Consider the following 25,229-nt stretch of genomic DNA (forward strand, 5'->3'; position numbering starts at 1 on the left):
TAACTTGCCTCCAGGGCTGCCTGAGGATAAAGTCATGAAGATTGTGACGTGCTCAGATAACACAGTAATGGGGCCATTGAAGGGTTTTCATGCTTTATGACTCTTGGTCACTTTTTGCCTTGCTCTCCACTCAAATTAAAACTCCAGTCAGTTTCACTTTCCCGTTTCTCCTGCATCACTGGAAGCTCTTTGGGGCAGGGACTGACTTTTTGTTCTGTTAGTACAGCGCCTTGCACAGTGGGGTGTCAGTCTCTGACTGAGCCTCCGGGGCACCACAGCAATAGAAATAAATGAACCACCATATTGGAATTATTAATATTTGAAATTGGTACAGGAGGCCACGAGACAGTAATTCAACCATAAATTCCTTTAACAACTCCAAAGGCCCAATGGTATTTTATACAATGGCTCTAAACATGCCCAACAGTCGAAAAACAAGCAATCCCGACACTCAACACAGGAACAAAGTATTCAGAAGCACGTGATCAGTATACTTACAAATGGGCCAGACCTAGGGGAAACCATCTCACCCTGGTGTGCTTCAGCATGATCAGGTTGGGTCTGACAAAGAACCTTCATACCCTCTTTGCACCCTTCTGCTAACTTACTAGCTTTAGCAAAAATGGAGTTTGAAGCAGTTTATCCTTGGTGCTTTCCTCCCTCCAAGGTCTTCCCTTGTTATCTCCTCTCCCCTCCTCGCCTACCAGCAGAACCGTGGGAAGGTTTGCGCTGGTTTCTTTTAAGATAGTTTTTGTCTCGTTACTGCCGCTCCTTATTTCATTAGTTACTTTTGGAACCACACATCCTTCCCACGCTACAGGTAATACTAATTATTCTCACAGCCTTCTTCTACTTGCTGATTGTGGCCTTCTCCCTGCTAGCCACGAATTATAAAGCAAAGATGTCATTTTCTTAACCAAACTTCAATTCTTTTAATTTCAGAATTCTCTCTCCACACCACCTCTCCCCCTATGAACTAGCCCTGGACATGCGAGACTCTGGCTTGGGGGCTGAGGATTCTCTCTGATCTCATGGAAAGAGCTCTGTTACGTACAGTGGACAGATGTTTCAGAGCTGCCTAGCAGATTCCCATTAACAGGAACAGGGCATCCCAATCCAACACACAGAAAGGAAGTAATGTCACATGGGGAGGACTCTTAGGTTCCACACCAACACTCGCCCACCTCTAAGTAACATGACACCTAGGGGAGAATTGTCAGTGTGAGGGATTTAACCCAGGATCTTTTAGATCCCAAACCGGAGCCTTCACTGGCTGTACAGAAAGTCCAAGTGTGCTCAGGCGGTGACGGACACCCCTATGTAATCCAGACACTAGAGGGGGCTGGAGAGCCCCACTCTATGCTTCGTTTACCCCAACAGGGAGAATACTGACCTGGTGCAGAGATGTCACTTGTTTGGAAAGCCCTCCCAGCAGTGCCTAATAGGAACAGGCCCCCTAGCTCCAAGCAGGCCTGACCCCTTGCCCAGTTGTCACGCCTGCCCCCACGCAGCAGAACAGACTCCAGCTGTAAACACTTGCCCCGTTTGTGACCAAGTGCAGTACTGAGGCCAGGGGGCTGCAGATGAAAGGCCCCTGGAAACCTGCCCGGAGCAGCTCCTGGGATTAAATAGCTCTGGGGCTCTGAGTCACCCCAGCGCAAACACCAAAGTGCAGCCCTTGAGCTGCTGTGGATGCAGAGCAGGTGCCATTCAGGTCACACTGGGAGGCGCACGAGAACGGGAGCCAGCATGGAAGTGTGATCTTTAATCCGGACAGCACCAAGCGCTTTACAAAGCAGGGCCTCGCGCCCTGGGCTGGCTCCTTATACTGCAAACAAAACTGCTCCCCTTCCGGGCTCGGGGCTCTCTTGACAAATGATACAATCCATCAGGGCCCAGCATATGCTGCCCCCACAGCTGATCCCAGTGGGTGTGTTGGGGTGGAGTAACCATCAGAGGGAGCGAGCACCGTGGTTACCCAGCAGCGGGGCGAAAGGAAACTCCTTAAACAGCACAGGTAGCATGACAAGGAAAGGCCCAGCAGGGTTCAAACGGAGCCCGGCCCCAGGGTCCCCCGCTCCGCTCCTCACAGCTCCGAAAACAAGGGCTGCTCCCGCACGCTGGCGCTGCTGCTGCTCAGGGCCACAACTGGACTGTGGCTGGGGCTAAAGCAGGGGAACTGGGCGCTCACGAAGAAAAACGGGATGTGGCTGATCCTCCCTGTAGACCAGCACTGAGGGGGGATCCAGGAGGGGCGGGGGGAGAGAGAGAGAGAGAGAAACATGAGCACAGGACTTGCGCCACACACCCCAAATCCCAGCCAACTAGATCCCTGTTCTGCTGAAAATTAGACCCACGTCCCAGTGCCAATAGAACCCGAGTTAAGGCAGGCCAGGCTGGGTCAGACCACAGGCCCATCTAGCCCAGTGTCCTGTCTTCCGACAGTGGCCAGTGCCAGGCGCTTCCGAGGGAACGAACAGAACAGGGCGAGTTGAGGGATATATCCCCCGTCGTCCAGTCCCGGCTTCTGGCAGTTCGAGGCCTAGGGACACCCAGCGTATGGGGCTGTGTCAGGATAACAGCACCTCCCACTCTCAGTGCCAGGAGATCTCAAGGCCCCTGAGGCCCTCCTGGGGGCTGGTAACGATGCCTCCCCCCATTTCAATGCCAACAGATCCAGGGTTAGGGTAATGGCACCCTCAAGCCCCATTCCCAGCAGCCGCAGAGCCGTCCCCTCCGCTGAAGCCGGGTGGTTTGGGGAGATCTTTCCTGCTCCTCTGTCGTGGAGGGCCTGTGAGGGTGGATGGCTGGGGGGAGGAGGACTGTGTTTAGAAAGCCTCCAGCTTCAGAGTGTCTCAGCTGGGACCCCCCCCGAGGAGATCCCAAAAAACAAGGCTGCACTCACCACAGTCAAGAGGGCCCCTTTCTTAAAGCAGGGATGGAAAGCGATCAGCTGTGGCTCCGCCCCTGGCTCCCCCTGCAAGAAGCCACTAGGGAAGAGAGAGGGGACACAGTGACTTCATGACCAATTGATCTCACTCACTCCTCCCGTGATGGGCTGCGAGCAACAGGGCCTGGGATCCCTTCCCCACCCCTTCACACTGCAGGAGGCACTGTTACTCTGCCATCAGTGCGCTTCACAAACTATTCATACCACACCAGCAAGGTGCAGCCACCTCTGGGGTGGGGAGCAAACAGAGAGGGAGAAGGGACATTTGGGCCTTACAGCCTGGGGCAAATCCCCTTACCCTGACCCTTGTGCAGTGCTACGGGATCTTTAACACTGATGCGGCATGGACAGGATCTGGGAATTTGATGGTCTTGTCTGAAAGATCCACACCTGCACAGATGTGTCACGGTGCTTTGGGGCCTTAATGGGCTGTATGGATTGGTGATGTGGAGAGGGGGTTGTTACTCTTATGGGTGTCTCTCTTATTCCCCGTCTTGCAAGGAGGGTTTTTTGTTTTGATTTTAAAATAGGAACTCAGTGGATGCCACCCTGCCAGCAGGAAAAAGGACCAGGATGGCAGGGATTGCTCCATCTGAGATGCAGTCACTTCTGGGGCACAACACAGCACATTCACATTTCCTTGAGAGTTTAGGGCAGGAACCACAGAATGCAACATCCAATGAGGGGAAATTTAGGGCTTGATCCTGCAATGTGTCCTGAGTGATTAGTGCCAACGGAAGGTGCTCAGGACCACAAGGCAGAATGGAATTACACAAGCTCGAATTCAACCAGGACGCCAGAGGCCACTCCCTGATCTCACCCCAGCATCATGGATCTTTAAGGCCCAGCCAGTCAGGATCCCTGTTTTATGACTCACTTGAAAGGCAGCACCCCGTGGGGACACAGTCCATCCTAGCACCACCTCTGGGTGGTAGCTCAGTGCCGATTCAGAGGGAATGGCACCAAGAACCCAGCACCCTCTCCAGTATCACGCCACGCTTGGATGCATCTTTCTAAAGGACATGACCTGACTCTGGGCTTGACGTAGGAGTTACTGGGTGAAATTCTCTGGCTTGTGTTCTGCAGGAGGTCAGACTAACTGATCAGAATGGTCCCTCTGCTGCCTTTAATCCTATGGCATTGAGGGCTACTCCTTAAGCCACCAGTACGCACCATGGCAGGAGTTCGAACACGGGGCTATTGCGGGTACGAAACACAGCAATGATCGTCCTGCTTTCAGGGGTTTCGGGATTCCCTGCGAAGAGGAAAAAAGCAAGTGAACAAGACGTCGGCCAGTTTTCAGACACAAGTGGTGCCCAGGAAATGGCTATTTTGTCAGCAGGTCCCAGCAGGAATCTGGGGTGATTCTTCATTAATGAGTGTCATTTCACCTGTACCGTTATCCCTGTGGCCCGGACGCTAACCGGATCCCCTTTCTCTGCACTGGATCAGAGCCAGAAAGCGTCACTTTCATCAGAATGTTATTGACCAGTGACTGGGACAGGCAATGCGCAGGGCGGGGTTTTCAACCGCCCTTAAGTGATCAAAAGCCAGTGGGTCTTGTACTCTGCGCTAGGTGCTGAATCAGAGAAAGCCAAGAGTGGTTCTAGCCTAGGACTTGGGAGACCCGGGTTCAAGCCCTGCTCTGCCACAAGCTGCCTGGGTTACTTTGGCCCAGTCACTTGGTCTCTGTGCCTCAGTTCCCTGCCCGTAAGATGGGAATAATGGGCACGCCCTTCTTCACAGGGGTGTTGGGAGGGTAAATACAGTAAGAATTGTGGGGGTGCTCAGATGCTATGGTGGAGGGGGGGAATCTATGGTACTTATCTGGCCCTCGTTACCATTGTGGGGGTGCTCAGATACATTTATCCCTGCTCCCTGCCACGAGACATTATCCCCACTGGGCAGAGGGGGAACCACGACACGCTAGGTTTCCCCAAGGGAGTCCTCAGAGCAGGGAATTGAACCTGGGTTCCCTCAGTCCCAGGCTGGGGCTCTAACCACTGCACCATCCTCTCGCTCCACTTTTGAAAATCCCACCCTAAGACGCCTACAACTGAACGATTTGGGGGGGGGGGGGGGAGAAATGTGTGTGTTCTTCCTAGTTTATCTGCAGCTTTACACAGCAAGCTGGGGGAGGCAGCTTCCCTTGGACAGACAATTTCCCTGTCATTTGTGGGGTCTTTCACAGGGTAACAGAGGAAAGAAGCATTTTTAAAAGACAGAAGGTGGCTGATGCTCATTCTCATGGCTAAGGCCACTTGACACTGCTCAAGTGGTATAAAGGGGCATTTGTAGGGATGAAAAGTGCCCTCAGGCCAAGGTGCGGGGAAACTCCCCTGCCAGGCCAGCCTTTCGCCCTGGGCAGGAATGACACCACAGTTTGTCCACATTCTTGACAGCCCACTTTGGAGCTGTCTGAGGGGGCTGGTACAGAGATATCCCATTGGGTTCCTGCTCTCTGAATAACAAAGGTGGTTCATTTATAACCAGCCTTTGAAGAGAATCCCAGCAGCCTCCCGCTTGCTGCTTTAAAATGCAGATTATTTTAAGTCTCTCAAGCATGCAATTTTATATGCTTGGATGCATGCAGGACACACCTGCTCTCACGCCTGGGCCACTGTAGTAAGCCAGGGGGGTGGCATAGCACAGGGCGCCAGTCATGGCTTGTCACTGTACCATGCGGCCTGACTGGCCCTGGTTTTGCAGCTACTCCTCTTCCACTGAGCTTCCTACGCAGCACACAGGACTTCTCTGCATGGGATCAGGGGACTGGATGGTTCAGTGGGTTGGGAATGGCCTCTAGGCTGTAGGTCTAATGGCAGCAACAGAACATTCCCCGGTTACCCCTCTGGTTATTGTTATAGCAGCTCAGAAGCAGGGCCCGTTCTGAGCGTTGTATGAACACGCAGCTCCCTGCTCCAGAGAGTTTACAGGCTCATGTGAAGGAGGTGAAGGCTGAGACCCAGTGGCAGGGTGAAGCCCACCCTATTCCTGGCCTGCGAGTAAGGTGCAGGAACAGCCATTTAACGCAGACGGGGAAGAGGCTATTCAGGCAAGAATCAGCTCTGGAGTGAGAGGAGACCTCCCTCTTCTCTCAGCTGGAGCTAGCTGCACCTCCCTTCCCCTTCCGCATAATGCAGCTCCCACTCCCTGGTTAACCTCACATGGGGTGGGGGAACCAAGTTACACAAGCCAAGGTCGCTTGGGAAAATCCCACTTGGGGGCGAGGGGGTTGAAGGGCTTAAGGTTTTACCTCGGATGAGAGCCGCGAGCCTCTCGCCGCTGGGGTCCCAGACCATGGAGTGCACTTCCCCTCCGATCCTGAAACCGACACAGCGGGCATGAGACAGCAGCTTCAATGTGAGCCAGGCTCAGCTGCCAGGAACCCCGCGTGCCGCCTCGCTCGCTAGATGGGCTTGGAAGACGCCCACGCCCTACACACACCCCGTTCCCTTACCAAGCGAGCCCTGTTCCAAGCTGCCTTTTGCATCACAGAATTTCTGTCCTATGGGGACAGAGTAGCATAACTGGGATATACACCAGTCTTCCACCCTTAGCCTTGGCTTGGGACCCCTTCGGATGAAGTCACAAGTGACATACGTCAGCTGAGCTCAGCTTAGTTCGTCTGCTACATGCAACCATGTCCCACCTCAGGGATTACCCAGAATTGCAGTTACCTAGGATTGCTGGGGGTGTGACTGAGATCATGGGTGAACAGAGAAGAACCTGGGAAGAGAGAGAAAAGGGCCTGCCTGTTTTACACCAGGTTCTGGGCAATGATATCGAGCTACCATTGAAATCACCCACAAAAGAGATTGGGAGAGAAACATGTCGTGCAGCACTGAGTGATGCCCCATACACCCCCCACAGCTCTAAGTATCACGAGTAAGAGGGGCTATTTTAAAGGCATCGGCACCTGCATCTTCCATTCAGGGTTTGAATCTGTGGCACCGTCCCCCCCGCTTGCTCTGCCCACCGCAGCCCTGTAGCAGGGCCAGCTGCCCTTTGCTCACCTCTCCTCCCCATACAGCGTTTCGAAGGTGGTCTCGGACAGGTCGGCCACAATAGAAGCCGTTTTTGATCCTCCTACTTGCCCTTGCATCTCGCCTGGAATGGAAGAGACCAACACGGGTGAATTCTGCCACTCAGCTAGTAGCTAAAGTTGCCGAGCCGTGTGGAACAACGTGGATCAGCGGAATCAGCTTGTTGCTGCTGTGTCGGCCCCCATGTCCTGACCAAATCCCATGACGGGTCGTTCCGTTCTGCCTCCCTAAATTGCCCCTGCACTTCAGCTTGGATGCAGGATTCTTCTCTGTTTCCTGCCCTAAGTGTATATGTTGCTGTGCACTGTTGAAAAGAATCCTTGCTCCACCCCAGAAGCAGCTGCATTGTGGTTTAGACTACAAAGGGGAGATTTTCACAGTTTCAGAGAGGAATTAGGTGCCCAATTCCCTTTGAAAGTCCATAGCAGTTGGACACTTAACTCCCCTTTGTATCTCTGAAAATCTGCCCCCACTGGGCTAATGACCAATAACTCAGAGCTACAAGCATTGTGAAATTCACAAAGAGTTCTGTGGAAATTCACAAAGAGTCCCACTGGAGTGTGCCTCGGACACGTAGCACTACAGGATGTTATGGCACAATGGGCTGCATTAAGGAGGGGGAGAGGAAACACAATGAAAGATGAGCCCAAACACTGGCTTTGGTTGCTGTATTGTGGTTGGTGTCTTTCACAGTCAGCACCCAGGATGCACTCACCAGACCAGCAGGAAATTAACAAGAGCACACAGGAGGAAGGCAAAGCTCTGGCTGGAAAGCGTCCGGGAGGCCAGTGTGGCTATAGGAATCAGACAACAATTTTGTGGAATCAGCTCTCTCCTCTTGGAAAGTGTAACACACTCACCACTGTACTCGGAGAAGGACAAGGAGTAAATGACCGACTCCCCCAGGACCGTAAAGAGCAATCGGCTGCCGTCCGGGCTCCAGCACCCTGTCTGCGGGAAGGAAAGGCACGCGTTTAAAACCAGACCACGAGAATGACTTGCCACAACAAACAGGGCACCTTTTATCCTCAGAGCTAACTATGGAGCTAGCCACCCAGCTTCCCCTTAACAGTCATGGAAGTCATGTGGCTAACTCAGCTTTTAAGTGCTCAACCCACATGGCATCATTTGCCCACCACTGTAATGCAGCCACCTCTGTATTTAACTCAGCAGCTGCTGAACAGGGAAGGAAGGAGAATCCAGCAGCCAACTCGCACTGCAGGGGGAGTTTAGGTAGGGAGAGTGGAATTCAGCCAGGACCCTGGGGCTGATATCTCAGGGTGCTTTGGATCAGAATTGGGGTATTTAATGAGCACAGATCGAGGCCTTCGTTTGACCCTCACGTAAGGAAAAGTTTCTCCACCCCAATGCAGGAACAAGGGACGACTCCATCATGTGACAGAGGTAAAGTCTGGGGTGCTGGGGATGAAGCACTGGTCTTATGCCGCTGTGATCCAGCTCAAGTTTTTTTCTGTGAATCAGGGCCGCTCAGAGGGGGGGCAAGTGGGGCAATTTGCCCCAGGCCCCACAGGAGCCCCGTGAGCCCTGGCCCGGCAGTGGTCCGGGTCTTCGGCGGCATTTCGGCGGCGGGGCGGCCCGTCAGTGCTGCCGAAGACGCGGAGCGACTGAAGGGCCCCCCGCCACTGAAATGCCGCCAAAGACCCAGACCGCCGCCGGGTGAGTACAAGCGCCGCAGCTCCCCAGCTTTGTCCCAGGGCCCCTGAATCCTCTGGGCGGCCCTGCAGTGAATGCGTTTTTAGCTGACTTCATGGAGCTTCAGAGCTGGAAGCAAGGAGAGGCAGCCATGTCCCCAGCAGGCTCTCCACAGACCTCTGGCAAGGGGTTGCCTGTGACGGCAGGGGGCTGGAGGTTGATGGGTCTTATCTGTTCTTACCCTAGAGGATGGGAGTCTGCACACAAAAAAACACTACCCCAATTTGGATCAAATTCCCCATTTTGCATCAGGAAGGGCCCAGCCCATCTGGAGAACAAAGCAGAGAGCTAGTCTCACCCCACAAGAGGGTGATGGTCAAGGCAGGGCAACTCACTGCATCTGCGCCTGTGTACCTGGTACGTAGCAGGGCAGTGAGGTGAGGGAAGGACCTCACCGTTCAGCTGTTTGTCCTTTAACCTTCACAAGAGCAATCCACTCAGTGCTTTCCCCTTCACCAGCGCGGAATCAGGAACAACCCTCCACCCCACATACCTGGCAGCGCCCCTTGATGGTGGGCCACCGCTCACACGTCCACATTTGAGCTTCCCAAACCCTGGAAGAGACCAAAGGTCGGGGTGAATGAAAGCGCAGACTCACTGTATTTCCAGCCTCTCCGTTTCAATTCTTGTGTTAGACCCAAGATCACTGAGAGACAAGCTTAATCCAGTTCTGCTTCTCTGAGAGGGACCAAACAACTGCCATCAGCAGGCAGACAACATGGTCTTCTCCGGCGTTTGGGGTGTGCTAACTCCTGGATTCTGCCTCTGACTAACTAAGCCACAGAACAGCTGCTTCCTTGAGGAGTGTGAGGCTCTGCTAAAGTTGGAGCCCCTCGGATGGCAGGAGCTAGGCGAGGGGAAGACGTTACTGGTTGGGGAGGGACAGACAGATACAGCAAAGCCATGGGACTCTGAAGCCAGAAAACCTGCCGTGATGGAGGGCTTGGAGATGCCGTCACCCAGATGCCACCTGCCTCCAGCAGAAGAGTGAAGAACTGTTATCTTTCACCCCCACGTCTCAAGGCACTTCACAGATGAAGACTGACAACCCCCCCTAAGATGGGTCCATAACATCCTCTCCATTTCACAGATCAAGGTGCAGACACAGAAGGTGACTTGCCCCAGTCCAAAGGTGGGAACCGAACCCATGAGTCCTGGCTCCCAGTCCCATGCTCTAACGGGTCCCGGCACTCCTCATCCTCACCTGAACACTGCTGAGGGTGTGGCTGCTAGCACCTTGCTGCCATCAGGTGACCAAGCAAGGTAAGTGACTCCACCCCCTCCAAACCACTGCAGCGGGACACAGTTTTCCGTGGACACATCCCACACCTGGAGAAGGAGAGAAGGGGGGGATGAGGGTAACATACTGGAAAAAACAAGTCTGTCTCCCTCCAACCCATAAACAGCTGGGAATTGGAAAGCGAGCAGAGGTGCACAGATCCTATCTTCCAGGCAGGCTCTTGCTATGCCAGGAAAAGCATGACAGACACCGGCCACGCTTTTCAATATTCACAGTGTCAGTAGAGGCCTCAGCCTTGCAGCACATCAAGGAGGAAATGGTCCCGTCCCCCCCCCCCGGTCAGAGCAGTATTTTAGTCCCTCTGGTCATGTCAGAGACTGCAGCTCTCTGCAACCTCTCTGGAAGTTGTGAATCGCACACAGTGGATGTGGGCATCAGGAATGAACTTTGGTGGCACAAGATCACAGGCACACAGCTCGCCTCATCCCGAAGCTCAAGCACGCTGCCTCCAAACCACCCAGGCCCTGCCGGCCCAGGAAGCAAGCCGCAGAATATAGAAATTGAACCTGGGGCTTCTTCACAGCAGCAGACAGGCTGCCCCCAGGCTGGGTTTTGGCCCTAAAATTCTATCAGGGTGTCCAGATATTACTCACAGACAGGGCTAGCTTGAGCCAGGCACACGCTCTTTGCCCAGCGCACCTCAACCCTGACCCATAGCCCCTTTGCTATTCCAAGTCCTAAGCACCTCCCACACAAAATGCTGCCAATGGCCCTTAACCCTGACCCACCGTCCTGCTATTCCCGTCAGGTTCCCTGCCCCCCATGCCTCGCAGCAGCACTGCCACTGCCCCCCATCCCTGATCTGGGCCCTAGAAAACTTACTGACCGAGCTCATTCCTGACCTGCAGCTCCCTGCTGCTGCAGCGCGAGGTTTCTGAATAGAGGCGGCCGACTGCTGCAAAACTGAGCTGGGTGGAATCGAACCCAGGCCTGCAGCAACGCTATCACCATCTGTGCAATCTTGGACTCCATCTCAGGGTCTCTATAAACTGAGGCCAGTCTAGAGCAGGGGAGCTCAGATTCTCAAAGCCCGGTCCCCCTCTTAATACGGAGACTGTCTCCCGGGCACCTCTGGGCCGGGCGTGAGTGCAGAGGCCCCCTTCCACCCCGTTCTCCATCACACAGCCTCCTTGTGGCAACTACATGGAAGAGTAAGATCAAGACCCAATTTAACGTATTTTTAGCTGTTTTCATGGAGTTTGGCAGCTGGGAACTAAAAGGCAGCGATGTCGCCAGCAGGCTTTCAACAGATCTCTGGCAAAGGGTTGCCTGTGATGGCAGGAGATGGGACTTGAGGACGCAGGAGGTTCCTTCCAGTCCTCTGCAGCCCACCAGCAGTATGAGGCTACCTTGAGCACCACTGTTCTAGGGAATAATGCTCATGTGACATTAGTATCTATATCGATCCTTGTCCCTCTCTAGTGGCCAGGCTGCAGAGATGTGAGCCCACTACTGCCTCCTACTTAGCGGAGTCGGATTTGCAGGCCAGGCAGTAGAAACCCATTCTTTTAGATCCAGACATCGCAGGTTCAAACCTTGGAGATGACCAGCTAGAGCAGGGGTGGCCAACCTGAGCCTGAGAAGGAGCCGGAATTTACCGATGTACCTTGCCAAAGAGCCGCAGTAATACGTCAGCAGCACCTCCTGCCCGCCGGCAGCCCTGCCAATCAGCACCTCCCCCTCCTTCCCTGTGCTGTTTCGCAGTGTACAGGAGGCTCTGGGATGGAGGTGAGGAGCAGCAAGGATGCAGCAGGCTCAGGGGACGGGGGGCAGAAGGGGCAGAGTGGGGGCAAGGCCTGGGGTTGAGCAGCTGGCACCCGTAGCTCCAGCCCCGGAGTCAGCACCTATGCAAGGAGCTGCATATTAACTACTGAAGAGCCGCATGCGGCTCCAGAGCCGCAGATTGGCCACCCCTGAACTAGACACACAGTTATTCGTGCTAGTTACTAGCGGAAACCCTTGGAAACAGTCACACTCGTCTCCTAGGGCATGTGATTGAGAGTTCGGCGGGTCTTGCTGTTCCATCCAGCACTGAGTAGTAGAGACTCCCCGCACGACAGGAGGCCACAGGCAGAGAGAAACATAGGAGGCCCCTCCTTACTCACAAGCATGGCCGTATCAACAGGCGAGGCCGAGAGCAGCATCTCTCCACTGGGGGCCCACGCCAGGCTGGTGACGGGACTGTGACCGGGGTAGGCAAGCACCTGGGCGCAGCCAGACGAAGGCCTGAAAGAGAGGAGAGAGAGAGACCTTGCTAGTAGGGCCCAAACTGCTATGACATGTTCCAGGGAGGCTGGAAGCAGCTGCTAATTTCTAGGGGACATGTAGCCACATCCGTCTGTGTCAGGGTAGGTGGCTTTGATCCAAACACCACTGAACTGGGCTCTTCATGACAGCATGGTGCTCTGCTCGCCCAGGTGACGGGTGTGCTAGAACTACGCTAGACACATGGGATTCTGGCCCAGGCTTTATTGGCAGCCTCTTTCCGGCAGAGAGATGCTGGCAACATGGGAAGCGACCACAGGGGCACGACCATGTCTCCAGGTGGCTGGTTACCTGGTGGAAAGGGAAGTAGGATCCAAGTGCCAAAGCAAGACACAGCTCTGGCATGCCACGGCGAGGATGGATGCACAGAGCGGCTTCCACGCCATCGAGGCCACAGTCCTCTGCAAACGGTGTTTCAGGATGGGGACCGTCGCGCTGCAAGAGAGGAGAGAGGGGTGTGACGGGAGAAACAAAGGCAGCATTCACAGCAGCAGCAAGGTAACCGGCACCTCTGGTATCTGCCTCTGCCCAGTCATCGGCTCCAGACACTCTGCCTGGGATGTGCATACAGCATAGTTCTACGAGACCTAACACAATCTTCTATTTCTTTAGCACCTTTTGTCCTAAATGGAGAGGAAGGATTGCCTAGGGATTAGGGCACCAGCCTGGACTCTAGAGACACAGGTTCGATTCCCTGTTCTGACACAGGCTTCCTGTGGGATCTTGGGCAAGACACTTGGTCTCTGTGCCTCCGTCACTAGGTATAATAGCATTGCCCTGCCTCACAGGAGGGTTCTGAAAGTCAGGGCCAGCTCCAGGCCCCAGCACGCCAAGCGCATGCTTGGGGCGGCATGTCGCGGGGGGCGCTCTGCCAGTCACCGGGAGGGCGGCAGGCAGCTCCGGTGGACCTCCCGCAGACGTGCCTGTGGAGGGTCCGCCGGTCCCGCGGGACCAGCGGACTCTCCGCAGGCACGTCTGCGGGAGGTCCACCAGAGCCGCGGGACCGGCAACCGCCAGAGCGCCCCCTGCGTTGTGCCGCCGTGCTTGGGGCAGCAAAATTGCTAGAGCCGCCCCTGCTGAAAGTAAACACGTTGTAGATTATGAGGCTCTCAGGTATTGCGGTAATGGGTATAACCGAAGAGAAAGAAATGATCCCAAAGCCTGTACACATGCCACTGAAACATGGCCCCCCCGGGTGGGAGGAACACAGCAGCTGTGTCATAGTACTGCACACCAGCTCAGTGCGGGAGGTAGAGAATACCAGGGGGATTTAAAGCAGGCGGGACACAGCAGAATTTGACCAGAACACACTGATTCTTGGGAAAAGTTCTAACTACCTGCGGCCAATTCACAGATCCTCCAGGAGCTCGGTTTTATACCTAAGCTGAAAAAACAGCGCCCCTAGCACCACGCCAGGTCACGCCTGACTGAGTGCAGTGTGGGTTTACTGAATCGCCAATCCCACTTCCAGCAAGACGTTGGGTTTAATTTGGGGGAGTCCCCTGAAGTAATGTCCAGGCCCTGACACTGCTAAGCCTGGGGGAACCTGACAAGATCACAACCCAGGGCGGCAGAGCTGCAACGTTCAGAGACTCAAGAGGACAGAAAGATGGCAGCGCACCTAGATTGTTCAGGGGGCGTGCCCGGTGCTGCCTGCAGCCTAGTCCCAGCAGTTAATGGGTGTGATTTGGCACTTGCTGGCATGAAAGTCCAGCCGGGGGATGCAGCCTGTGAAGGGGAAAGCCGGCAGCATTTCAGAATGAGCTGGGAGAGTCTTCTTTTAAGGATGCCTTTACTTGCCAGCTGGGACCCACTTGGAGAGTGGGGAGACCTGCAGGAGAGACGAAATTCAACGGATGCCCAAGGGGGAAAAAGCGAGAGACCTCCCCTAACTAAGCCTCTCACAGGCCAGCAGGAGACAGTCTGAACCAGCTCTGCCTGCTGAGCCATCACATGGGAAGAGAGACAAATTCCAGGCTGCACATGAGACGAGCGCTGCTCTCCTACTGCTTAGCCCAGCCACCTAGTGACGTGAATAGGGAAATAGGGATTTCGTAAGTGTTAACCTGAAGCCGAATGGATCAGCCCTTACTGACAGCTGCTGCTTAGTTTGGCAAGGCGATAGATGCGCTATTAGCAATTCTGGGCCTTGGGCTGAAGGAGGCCTCCATGCCAGAGGACCTACGCTGGCTTCAAGAGACTGCGGGAACATACCTCTCTCCAGGGAACATGGGGTCAGTGCTGGCCCCCAACACGCCCCTTGTACAGGTGCTCAGAGGAAAGGGTTGTATGAGGAGCTGGGAGAAGGACCCCCATGGGGCATCCTCAGTAACAGGACTGGTCTGAACCCCAAGCTGGGGAGTTTTCTGCTCAGCCACTTATCTGACACTCTGGCTCCTGTCACTAACACTCAAAGGCCAGGCCTTGCTGACAGCGGACGTCACCCAGCTGCAGTGTCATTCCACCTTTCCTCACTATGCACAGCGAGTGCTGTTTTCCTTCCGGTGGGATGGCCTGGATCAACAGAGGGGGGAAAACGGAGAGAAAACCGGCTCGCCGCAGGATCCGGAGATTGTACTAAACGTCCGATAAGAACTTCTGCTGCAGAGTGAGAAATTCTGGGAACACAAAGAACCTGCCAAGAGCTGAAGACGTGCGTGTGATGGAAGGACTGGCTAGCTCAGGGAATCAGAGGGGAGGAGGGGATGCAGAGTCTTTGGGACATACTGGAGAAGCATTTGGAATGGTGGCATCTGGTGCCAAGAAACCCAGAGCTGAAGTGCTGCCTTCACTGGAGCTGCCTTGAACGCTTGGGGCTGAGGAACTACCCCAGGGCACCACCTTCTCTCCCTGCAAATCCGGGCAGGGCATACGGGCTCTGTAGGCTGTGTAAGGAGCCTGGAGGCCTGAAGGCGCCTGAGGGGGAAGAAGGGAACTTCCTTGGGAATCTCCTTAGCCTCATGCTCAGAACAAAGACACTGGCTGCAGCCACCAAGGTCCTACCAGGCTTCACCGCAGAACGGCCTCGCGCCGACAGCGTAATTCTAGGAACCTGACCTGCTGAACTAGAGAAGGGTCTGACAACAACTGTGCTGCTACAGAGGTCCACAACGCAGGACGCAGACTCCCCTCTCGCTGAGGACAGCAGTTGGCAGCTTCCATGGGGCCCACAACAAACTTGAAACCAACCTCAGTCTTCGTGTGCACTGGCAAGAGCACGAGAGTCAGCTTAGAACCCTGAGTCAAGGGTTCAGGAGCAGACAACAGCCTGTCTGGACCCTGCCCAGAGCCCCTGGGGCTGCAGCCTTTGTGCACAGGGACTCCTGCAGCAGGAAGGCTCCTGCAGAGCCCTCATTGTCCCGTGGGCTCTGGGTGTGACCCTGCCAAGAGATATCTGACCAAGGCAGATTCAGACACCGCTCCAGATTCCTGTCCCTGCAAGGTACGGCAGGAGGGAAGGACTGGAGACAACTGAGGCTGCACACCTCCCTTTCCCAAGCTCAGCCAGCAAAGCACTGCTCAGGTGGCCTCTGAGGAGTGTCGTTTCCAGTAGCTTGTGGCTCAGGCTCCCAGACCCCAAGAACGGGGATACACAGAGGTCTTTGTAGCAGCAGTGGTGGTGTCCGTACCTCACTGCATTGAGCCCTCGCCATCACACAACCTTTGCCGCCCCAGTAGGTCTTTACTCTGCCAGTGGCAGCACGAGCAACCCGACACTCCTCACCTGTTTGTGTTGTAAACTCGGATGGAGTCGTCCAAAAGGGCCACCGCAAACTTGCTGGTGTGAGGGTGCCAGGCAAAAGCCCGGACGGAGCAGCCAGTCCTGGAAAAACAATGAGCAAGAGAGAAGGGATCACACTGCGTTACACAGCCACAAGGGTCTGAAAGGCTGAGATGCAAAACAGGATTGCCCAATTGTAAAGACAGTAAGGGATGGATTAGAAAAGACGGGTTCAAACACAGGTTCAAACCCCAGCAAGGTCTCCTCAAACTTTCATCCTTACCAAGAGGAGTAACCTTTGAGAATTCAGTTTGTCTAAGGGGTGCTATGGTCCCTAGCAAAAAAAAAAAAAAAAAAAAAAAAGTCTCACTACTCCCCCACCATTACGCAGTGCAATGTGCAACCCCCTCAGTCCCACCCCAGAGGTAGCTGGATTTCAGCAGTGCTATACGTATGCATTAGGGAGGAAGGATGGGTGCTAGCCTAGGACTCGGAAAACCTGGGTTCAGTTCCTTGCTCTGCCACATGAGCATGGGCAGGTGACTGTCTCCCTGTTCCTCAGTTCCCCATCGATAATAGCACTGTCCTTCCTCATCGAGCTAGGTACGCACACGTTGCAGAGCCTCAGCGTGCAGAACTTACCAGTCCACCGCCTGGGAGAACTCCGCAATCATGTCTTCACTGCACAGCTTAAGGACAGATGGAAAAAGAAGTAACACGTCAGTGGCAGATCTGGCAAATCGCACAGAGAAGGCAGCAGCTGCCTGTGGAGTGGGTATCAGAGCCACAAGAAGCTGATTGGAGTTACAGTTATCAGTTAAGTGGTTTTCACATTTCACCCACCTCATACACACCCTCAACCGTTCTTCTGGAATATTCTGCCATATTTAACCCTTGCTTTTCAGTACCCTGTTGCTCTCCTTCTCCAGACAGAAAGAACATTCAGAGATTGTGTCTACACTGCAATTGGGAGGTATGACAGCAGCGCACAGACAAACAGCAGCAGGACATGGGGCTTACACCTGCAGCTTCACTGCTATTGTTACTCAAGCTAGTTTTGAACTAGCTAAGCACACTACATTTGCTGCAGTCACACCTCCTGAGTGCAGTGTAGGCAGACCCGGAGTGCCCAACCAAGCCAGCATTAGAGCAATACATCATAGCTCGGATTTGCAGAGGGGCATTCACTGATTTTCAACAAGGTTGAGTGCCTAACTCCCTTAGGTCCTTTTGGAAATCCAAGCCACTATAAACAAAGGAGATTTTTAACTGCCTTGAGTTTTAAATGGCAACTTACTATTAATTATTTTATTACAGTAGTCAGCTGAATTTGGGGTTCCATACGCAGATACTCTAAATAACTTGCAATCTAAATAGACAAAGGGGTGGGGGAAACAGAGGCACGGGGTGGGTCGGTGACTTGGCCAAGCAGGTGAGTGAGAGCCAGGAACAGAACCCTGCTCGCCGAGTCCCAGTCCAGTACTCTGTTCACTGCATCACTCTGCTTCTCAACTTGCAGATCCTGCTAGTTTAATTACTCTGAGGTTGCCCCACGTTTGTAGTCAGTGCTGAATTTGGACACGTGAACTGGGACGTGACACTCTTTGTAACGACACACACTGCAGGCCAAAATGCCAGTTACCAGACTGATTCTGCCTGAGGTATTTGCCAGCCTCTGAGTGGCAGGATGTCTGCACTGATTGGTCTTTGATCAGTTATGATCATTCGCCTCTTGCAATGAATTCAGAGACTGGAGACTTCTGAGTTTTCTGTGTGTTGAGGGGATCCGCGAGGCAGCTGTGGCCTTGTGGACTGGGCTGAGAATCAGGCAACCTGGGTTCTTATTCCCACTGACTCACTAAGCTCCGTAGGCACCAGCTACTTGCCCTCTCTCTGCTTCCGTTTCCCCCACCTATAATGATACCAACCCACCTAAGTAAAGCCCTTTGAGGTGAAAAGTGCTGCAAGTTCAAAGCATCGTTTTTGATGCCTGTATTGTACCTCTCATGCTGCTGGAAGGCAATGGGATGGACCCAGCCCACAAATGGACGTGAGGCCACCTAGTTTAATTGCAATACAAGAGAGCGAACAACATTTATATTCCTGCCCAGCAGGTCCGACCCTGTTAGAGATTGAGCTGCGGGGTCAGGGAAACATACAGACCCTCCACCCCCATGCAGTGCACAAAGAGCCACCATCACTAGATGTGCCGCATCTGCCAGCATTGCCATTACACTCAGGACTTGTCTGCACTTAAAACGCTGCAGCAACGCAGCTGCTTCAGTGACTACACCAACGGGAGGGGTTCTCCTGTCTGCCCAGGTACTCCACCTTCCCAAGAGGAGGTGGCTCGGTTGACAGGGTCTACACCGGGGGTTAGGTCAGTTTAACTGCATCGCTCAGGGGGCTGGATTTTTCACACCCCTGAGCAACATAGTTATACCAAGGTAATTTCCTAGTGCAGTCCAGGCCTCAGTAATAGTTAGGGACAGATTCATTCTTCACAGCACTCACTGACAAATGGGGAAACAGGGAGCCGTGGAGAGAGGAGACCCAGTGGCACAGAGCCAAAGCCCAGCGTGATCCTGTTTTCATCCACTGGAGATCTAGGAAGAAAGAGAGGGATGTAAGAATGGGAAGGAAAAGAAGATGGTCGTCGATCCTTCTGGAATCGTGATTTTCCAAGCCAGGACTGAAGAAGGATGCACAGACTAGAGTTAACCCAGAAATTTAAGGACTGTCACATGAATTGTCTGCATCTCATGGACCATTATCGGATTTAATAAATAATCCCATCTATTTCTGTAGCTCTGGCCTTGCCCAAAGGATCCCAAAGTGCCACAGAAATACAAACACCTTGGGGTGAAAGGTAGCACCCAGCAGTCAGGGGGTACAGGCCAAACTTTGGCAACGGACAGCACGGGAAACCCCAGTGAAGTGCTATGAGTCCACTGAAATCAGAAGGGAATTGTGGAGAGTGAGGTGCACAGAGAGGGATTTATTGATTTAACAAAAGTGAAAGACGGCAAATTTAAAACTGACACTCAGAATCAGAAAGGAGATGCTAACTGTGTGTGGGGGGGGGGGAACGCATGTGGAACTCTCTGCTACAATATGTCTCTGAGGTGGAGAGCTGGCAAGATTCAAAGACAGATTAGATGTTTCTACAAATAACCACCAGAGTTACAATAGTAAGGACTGAAAACAGCACCACCAAAGCCCAGGTGTTTTGACAGGGACCTAAACCCTCCTGCTTCCGGGATTAAGCCAACTTCTACCTAGTAGGAGTCAGGAAAAAACTTTCCCTGGGGGGCAAGGTATCCCATAGAGGATTTCTTGCACCTCTGTCTGAAGCATCTGCTCCTGGCCACTGTTGGGAACAAGATACAGAACCAGGCCCACCACTGGGCTAACCAGCAAGGCAATCTCTAGGTCATTTACTCAGCTATTCCAGGGGAGCAATTCCTACACAGAGCTTATTTGGGATCCTTCAGGGTGGGAGACACTATGGTGTTCTATGGCTGTGGATGTTCATTTGAAAGCAACATGTCACCTGTAGTTTATAGGCTCAGCACGTAACTCTGAAAATGTGATTTTAAGCACAACCGTAACCAGACATCATTAGCCTAGTGTCCCTGGGAGTAGCACTGAGCTGGCACAATCCAACAGCACCCCCCCAGAGACAGCATCAGACAGGAGGTGTCTGTACAAGTCTCCTGCTGCTCTCTCGTTATGGGTCGGGTTGTTATTTCAGGTTCCGTAAAGTGGATGATACCGGTTGGGTTTTATTTCCCCTCTGTCAAGTGAACAGATAGGTTTTGCTTTAAGCTTTTGTTGCTGTGGCAGCAGCAGCTCCCTCTATGTCCTACAGTGACTCTAGGCACTGACAGAGAGGAAAGGACGGAGTGGCAGCTTCAAGCTTCAGCTGTTTCAGAAGAAGTCAAACCTGTCCCCACTTCTTTTCCTCACAAACTCCAGCTGACCCGCTCAGCGCTAGAACCCCTTCCTCACTAACTCACGTAACAGAGAGAGGAGCCACAGGGAGGTGAGGGACATAGAACGGGGGCCAGAGGAGGAAGCAGCAGAGTCCCAGGAGACAGGGACTAAAGGGAATGGAGGGATCAAGGCATGAAAAGATTTAGGAGACAGCTACCTAACTCCTTCACAACACGTAGCCAGGGCCGCTCTCTTATGCCACAGTCAGACTCACCTGCCTCCTCCGCATTTGCTATCTCGTTAAGCACCCCACACATTCCCACATCGCGCCTGTGGACAGAAAACTCTATGAGTCTCCTACATATCACAAGGCTACAGGTTTAAGCTGGACAGCAGGGGTGGGGGGTAGCCCTTCCCCCAGCAATGCAGGTCGCTAGCATGGGACTTGGGAGATTCAGGCTCAATTCCCTGCTACACCACATACTTCCCATGTGACTGTGGGCAAATTACTTAGTCTCTCCGTGCCTCAGTTCCCCATCTGTGCAATGGGGATAACAGCACTGCCCGGCCTCACTTGGGGGAGTAGAGGGGAAGAGAGAGGGGAAAAAAAAAAAAAAGATAAATCCCTTAAAAACGGTGAGGCACTCAGCTACTACTGTAACATACCTTATAGAAACAGCCCGTCCCTACTGAGATACCTACACGTGGCTACGGAGAGGGTAAGCAAGACGTTCTGGCATGAACAAACTGGACACAGTATCCAGGAGCCAGACTCTAAACAGGGCCTCAAGTTGTTTTCAGAGCTGCCTGCAATTTCCCTGCGACCCAACCTTGTTCGCTCTGCTTCACCTTACTGCAACTCCTCCCTCAGCAAAAGTCACCAACTCTGACTTCCTCCTTTCAACTGCTGGTTCTCTCCCATCAACCTGGTCCAATATCCAATCCCCGCCCCCCCCCGCAACCCCTTTGTCTCCCAGCTATTGGAAATTGTGTTTATACCAGGCAAACCTGCTACCTGGCTTGCTTATGACCTGCTTTCCAGCTGCACAGACCTGCCTGTTAACCTCAGGACAAAAAAAAAGACCAACCTCATTTCCCAGTTTCCAAGCAACATGCGCCCACCCTTGGAAATTGCAGAAAAGCCTAGGGTTCAGAACCCCTTCCCATCTCAAGCAGCACTGTACCTGCCCTTAGGACAGCACAGGCTTTTCTTCCACTGATTGCAAACGAGAGATGAAAGGAGAATTGCAGCATGGCCTTTGCTATAAAAGGCCAGCATAGGGAAATGAAATCAGACAATTTTAATTCCGAACGGCAGCCAGCAAAATCAGGGAAATCTGAGGAACAGTCACCTCTCAGTCTCCAACACACCAACCCCGGATTTTTAATTATCATCATTTGTGTTATGGTAGTGCCTGGGGGACCCAGTCAAAGATCAGGGACTCACTGTGCTAAGCACTGGACAAACACTTAAAGAGATGGTTCCTGCCCCCAAAAGCTTGCAATCTTAGTAAGTGACAGCTGCCTCCTTGCTTTCTGTTCAGAGCATGCACACACTCGCTCACCAGGCATTGAGACATCTCTTCCAGAGGGTCTCCTGGTGGTGGATGAAGGCGGGTTTTGTGCTATGCTCCAGCCGGCTGTGAGCTTTCAGAGTTTCCTTGGGGATGGTTAGGACAGGCAGATCAGCCAACTGCAAGTACAAAAACCAACAGTCAATCAAACAGACCCTAGTGAAATGGTTTGATCTGAGGACCAATGGCTGAGGAGTTTGGGAACAGGACACGGAACTAATCGCTTCCAAGCCAGCATTTCCAAAGAGCATCTGAAAGCTGCTACCACTCTCCAATAGTTGGGCAACTTGCATGTAACAAGCTGGCAGATGTCAGTGCAGTTCAAGGGTCTGTAAGCTCCAGGAAACACGCCTTCTCACAGGTCTGCAAGGCATCTGGCACATTGTGGCCATTATACAAAAGAGTAAATATTTATAATCACAAAAACCACCAGCCAAGTGACCCCTCTTGTGGGCAACCTCAGCAAAGAAATAAGAGGCTGGTTCAATGACCAGATTAGGGCTGAGGAACACTGGCAGGGGTGGCATATAGGGAACGCTTGCCATGTTGTGCCCGACTGTATTTGCTCTGTGCATAAACAAAGAGCCAGTCTCCAGGACTGGCAGAGTGGCACCTGCCAGATATTCTAAATGCACCTACAGCTGAGGAAGAAGAGAAGAGATTGAATCTTACTTGTATTGGAACCCCAGTCATTAACCAAGACCCCGGTGCGTTCAGCGCTATACAAACACAGATCAAAAAGATGGCGCTGATCCTCTAAGTAATGCGCAACCTGAGCTAAAGGGTATATTCTCAACTTGATGTAAGCAACATGCTAGGAGAACATATTAACAATATGAGTGCTAGTTGATCACAACTCGTTCATCAGAAACCAGCTAAGCAGACACCATAATTATAGCTACAGGTGAGGAAATAAGCAGTTGGGAGGCAACTGACTATGATTCCTGAAAAGGAGAAGGTCACATAGGAAAGGTTAGGGTGACCCTAACCCTAAGCCAAAGTCTCCCTCATCTTCAAGAATGAAGGAAGCCGGTTGAGGACCCGCACTTAGGGACACGGACCCCGCTCTGCTAGATAACTTGTGAACACAGAATAAAGAGACAGTCCCTGTCCCCAAAAGCTTAAAATCTAAGTATAAGGAAAGAGACAAAGGTGGACACAAAAAGATGGATGGGGGAGTACAAGGAAATAGTGACACAATATGGTTCTGAGCAGGGGGTCCCAAGGCGGTGCCCGCGGGTGCCATGGCGCCCGTGGGGGAATCTAAATACGCCCGCGTCCTGGCCGGCGGTCGAGCATCTGCCGAAATGCCGCCAAATTTCGGCAGCTTTTCAGCAGCAACGCCTCTCGCCGCTGACAAGCGGCATCATCGAGAGGCGTCGCCATCGAATTTCCGCGGCATTTTGGCGGATGCTCAACCACTGCCACGGTCCTTCGTCTGGCACCCGCCAGACAAAAAGGTTGGGGACCACTGGTTCTGAGGGGTTAAGATTGGCAGTTCCCTCTTCCATGCATTAAAATCCTTCAGGGACAACAATGTCTCCTGCTCAGGGGTTAAAGTAAGGGGTACCTGGAAGAAAGCACAAATGCCCATCCCTCCTCAGCTTGAATAAGGAGCATTTCCCCAGGCTGCTCCCCTTCTTCTTGGCTGGTGTGGCGAGTGATCCCTGCTGTTCCAATCTACTGAAACCCCAGCTCGTCCATGGAGCTCCAAAGCTCTGCCGGGTTATGGTCCTGCTCCACCAGAAAACAGCGACAAGCTCTCCTGGTGAAAGAGGCCAGGCCCTCCATTGGTCTGGAGCAGCAGATGGGTTCAGTCCACTGATCTCCTTCTGGTTCACCTGCCCCTGGGGAGAGCAGGCCCACCCCGGAGGGACAGAGTCTCCGAGAAGCAGCTGGTGGAACATGTGCTTGAGGCGGCCCTGGGAGAGGAGGAGACCCCAGCTGGCCCCTCGGGGAGGGCAGCACTCGCCTGGTCTTGGAAAGCGAGCGGGAGCGTCTCGTAGATGTGGCCGGAGACCAGCGCGTTGTTAAATTCGTACAGGGTGACATCTCCGGGGGCCGGCGGGGGCGGGAACAGCGCCAGGGAGCACATCCTGCCGCGGGTCCTGGGGAGAAGGCAGGGCCGGGTCAGAGAGGGGAAGCGCGGCCCCTCGGCCGGGGGCCCGTTCAAGCCCATCCCCAGGGTCCCCTTCCCACCGCAGGCCCGGGGGGGGCCCATACCCCGGGGGGCCCCACACTCGCCACCTCGCCCCGCCCCGCCCCCCCCCGCACAGGGCCCAGAGCCAAAGTCAGGGGGACACGTGCCCCAAGGGGGCCCCCCCCCGCCGGGCCAGGGCAGAGCCAGGGGCCCCCAGCCCCCCCTTTCACCCCCGGCTCCCCCCCCCCGCCGGGCCCCAGCAGAGGGACACGTGCCCCCGGAGCCCCGCGCCGGCCCTAGGGGGGGCAGGGCGCCCCAGTCACCCCCATTCCTGCCCCACCCAGCCCCCGGGGGAAGCCGCAGCCCCCACGCCGGCCTCTCCGGCGTTACCCGGCACCAGCCCCTGCTTTTCCCGGGCCCGGTTCAGAGCCCGACGGAAGCCCGCTCAGGACACGCCGCTCAACCCGCGCTCGCCCCCTCCCGGCAGCTCGCTGGGGCCGGCTGGGAGCTGGAGAGCTGCGGCCCGGCAATTAAAGGGGCCGCGACCGCATTTCGGCCTCAGCCTCCAGCTCCCCGGTGCTGCCCCCCCCCCCCCCCAGCTCGGTGTCTGGCCCCTAGCCCGCCCCTAAGCAGCTCTGTGGCCTTCATGCCTCTTCCTCCATCCCTCTCCCCCTCCATTTCCCCCACCCCTGCCCCTCTCCCCCTCCATTTCCCCCTATCTCCCTCCTTCCCAGTCCCCCTCCATCCCCTCCATTTCCCCCACCCCCTGCCCCTCTCCCCCTCCATTTCCCCCTATCTCCCTCCTTCCCAGTCCCCCTCCATCCCCTCCATGTCCCCTCTCCCCCTCCATTTCTCCCTGTCCCCCCTCCATCCATCTCTCTCTAGCTCCCCTCCTCCTCTGGCCCCCCAAACAGACGGCCTGTGGGGCAGGAGTAGGGGGGGAGCTGATAGCTGGGGGGCTCTGAGAGGGGTTCCCAGGACACTCCCCCCACGGCTCCCAGTTATTCACTCCCCCAGGTGCCCCTCGGTCATGCCCCCCTTACCACCCACTTTTAGAAAACGACATAAGGGCCAGGCCGTGAGCATGCAAACACCCCACCCCAGCCTTGCATGGGGCTGTCGGGTCTCACTCTCAGCTCCACCCTGTGCTCGTCACACCTGTCTGGAGCAGGGGCCCTTAGGCTGAGATTTGCAGAGCTGCTTGGTGGATCCGGATGTCCGATTCCCACTGTGCAGGTTTGGAAATCCTGGCCTTAATTCCCCAAATGCTGTGAAACCAGGGAAGAGGCAGTGTTACGGCCAGGGCGAGGCGGCGGAGGCTCTGTACAGGCATAGAGCGAAGAGTCAGTCCCTGCCCCAAAGCATTTGCATTCTCTCTGTTAATGGTTGCCCTTCTAGAGCATGCGTTTAATTGGCCAAACTCAAATGCTGGAAAAGCAGAAGCACGGCCGCGTTAAGGGGACATTAGCCAACTACCTTAAGGCTGCCCCATTTGAGCCCAGCCCTTTGGGTGATCGCGGCACCCTACCTCTCCTTGACATGCTCTAGCAATTCCAGGCACTAGCTTCAGATGTGGGAGCACTA

At 54.2% G+C, this 25,229-nt stretch overlaps 1 protein-coding gene across 4 annotated transcripts; it reads right to left on the reverse strand.

Annotated features, from left to right (window-relative positions):
- Nucleotides 1–303: 303 nt before the first annotated feature.
- Nucleotides 304–25,011, reverse strand: AAAS (aladin WD repeat nucleoporin). 4 transcript variants are annotated; one of them, XM_044995305.1, is made up of 18 exons: nucleotides 24,804–25,011; nucleotides 23,478–23,613; nucleotides 21,497–21,624; nucleotides 20,206–20,261; nucleotides 18,510–18,601; nucleotides 16,638–16,684; nucleotides 15,999–16,097; nucleotides 13,896–14,105; nucleotides 12,566–12,709; nucleotides 12,115–12,235; nucleotides 9,914–10,038; nucleotides 9,203–9,263; nucleotides 7,857–7,947; nucleotides 6,967–7,060; nucleotides 6,207–6,274; nucleotides 4,124–4,205; nucleotides 2,906–2,990; nucleotides 304–2,233 (listed from the first exon to the last, which is right to left on the reverse strand). In XM_044995305.1, the coding sequence occupies exons 2-18, from the start codon at nucleotides 23,598–23,600 to the stop codon at nucleotides 2,087–2,089; spliced, it is 1,773 nt and encodes a 590-aa protein (XP_044851240.1). In that variant the 5' UTR covers nucleotides 23,601–23,613; nucleotides 24,804–25,011; the 3' UTR covers nucleotides 304–2,086. The 4 variants fall into 4 exon arrangements, with proteins under 4 accessions (XP_044851240.1, XP_044851241.1, XP_044851242.1 ...); XM_044995306.1 differs by lacking the exon at nucleotides 24,804–25,011 and adding an exon at nucleotides 24,036–24,133; XM_044995307.1 differs by lacking the exon at nucleotides 24,804–25,011 and adding an exon at nucleotides 23,986–24,032.
- Between the last annotated feature and the right edge of the window lie 218 nt (nucleotides 25,012–25,229).

The sequence above is a fragment of the Mauremys mutica genome, chromosome 20, assembly GCF_020497125.1.
Source record: "Mauremys mutica isolate MM-2020 ecotype Southern chromosome 20, ASM2049712v1, whole genome shotgun sequence".
Lineage (NCBI taxonomy): Eukaryota > Metazoa > Chordata > Testudines > Geoemydidae > Mauremys > Mauremys mutica.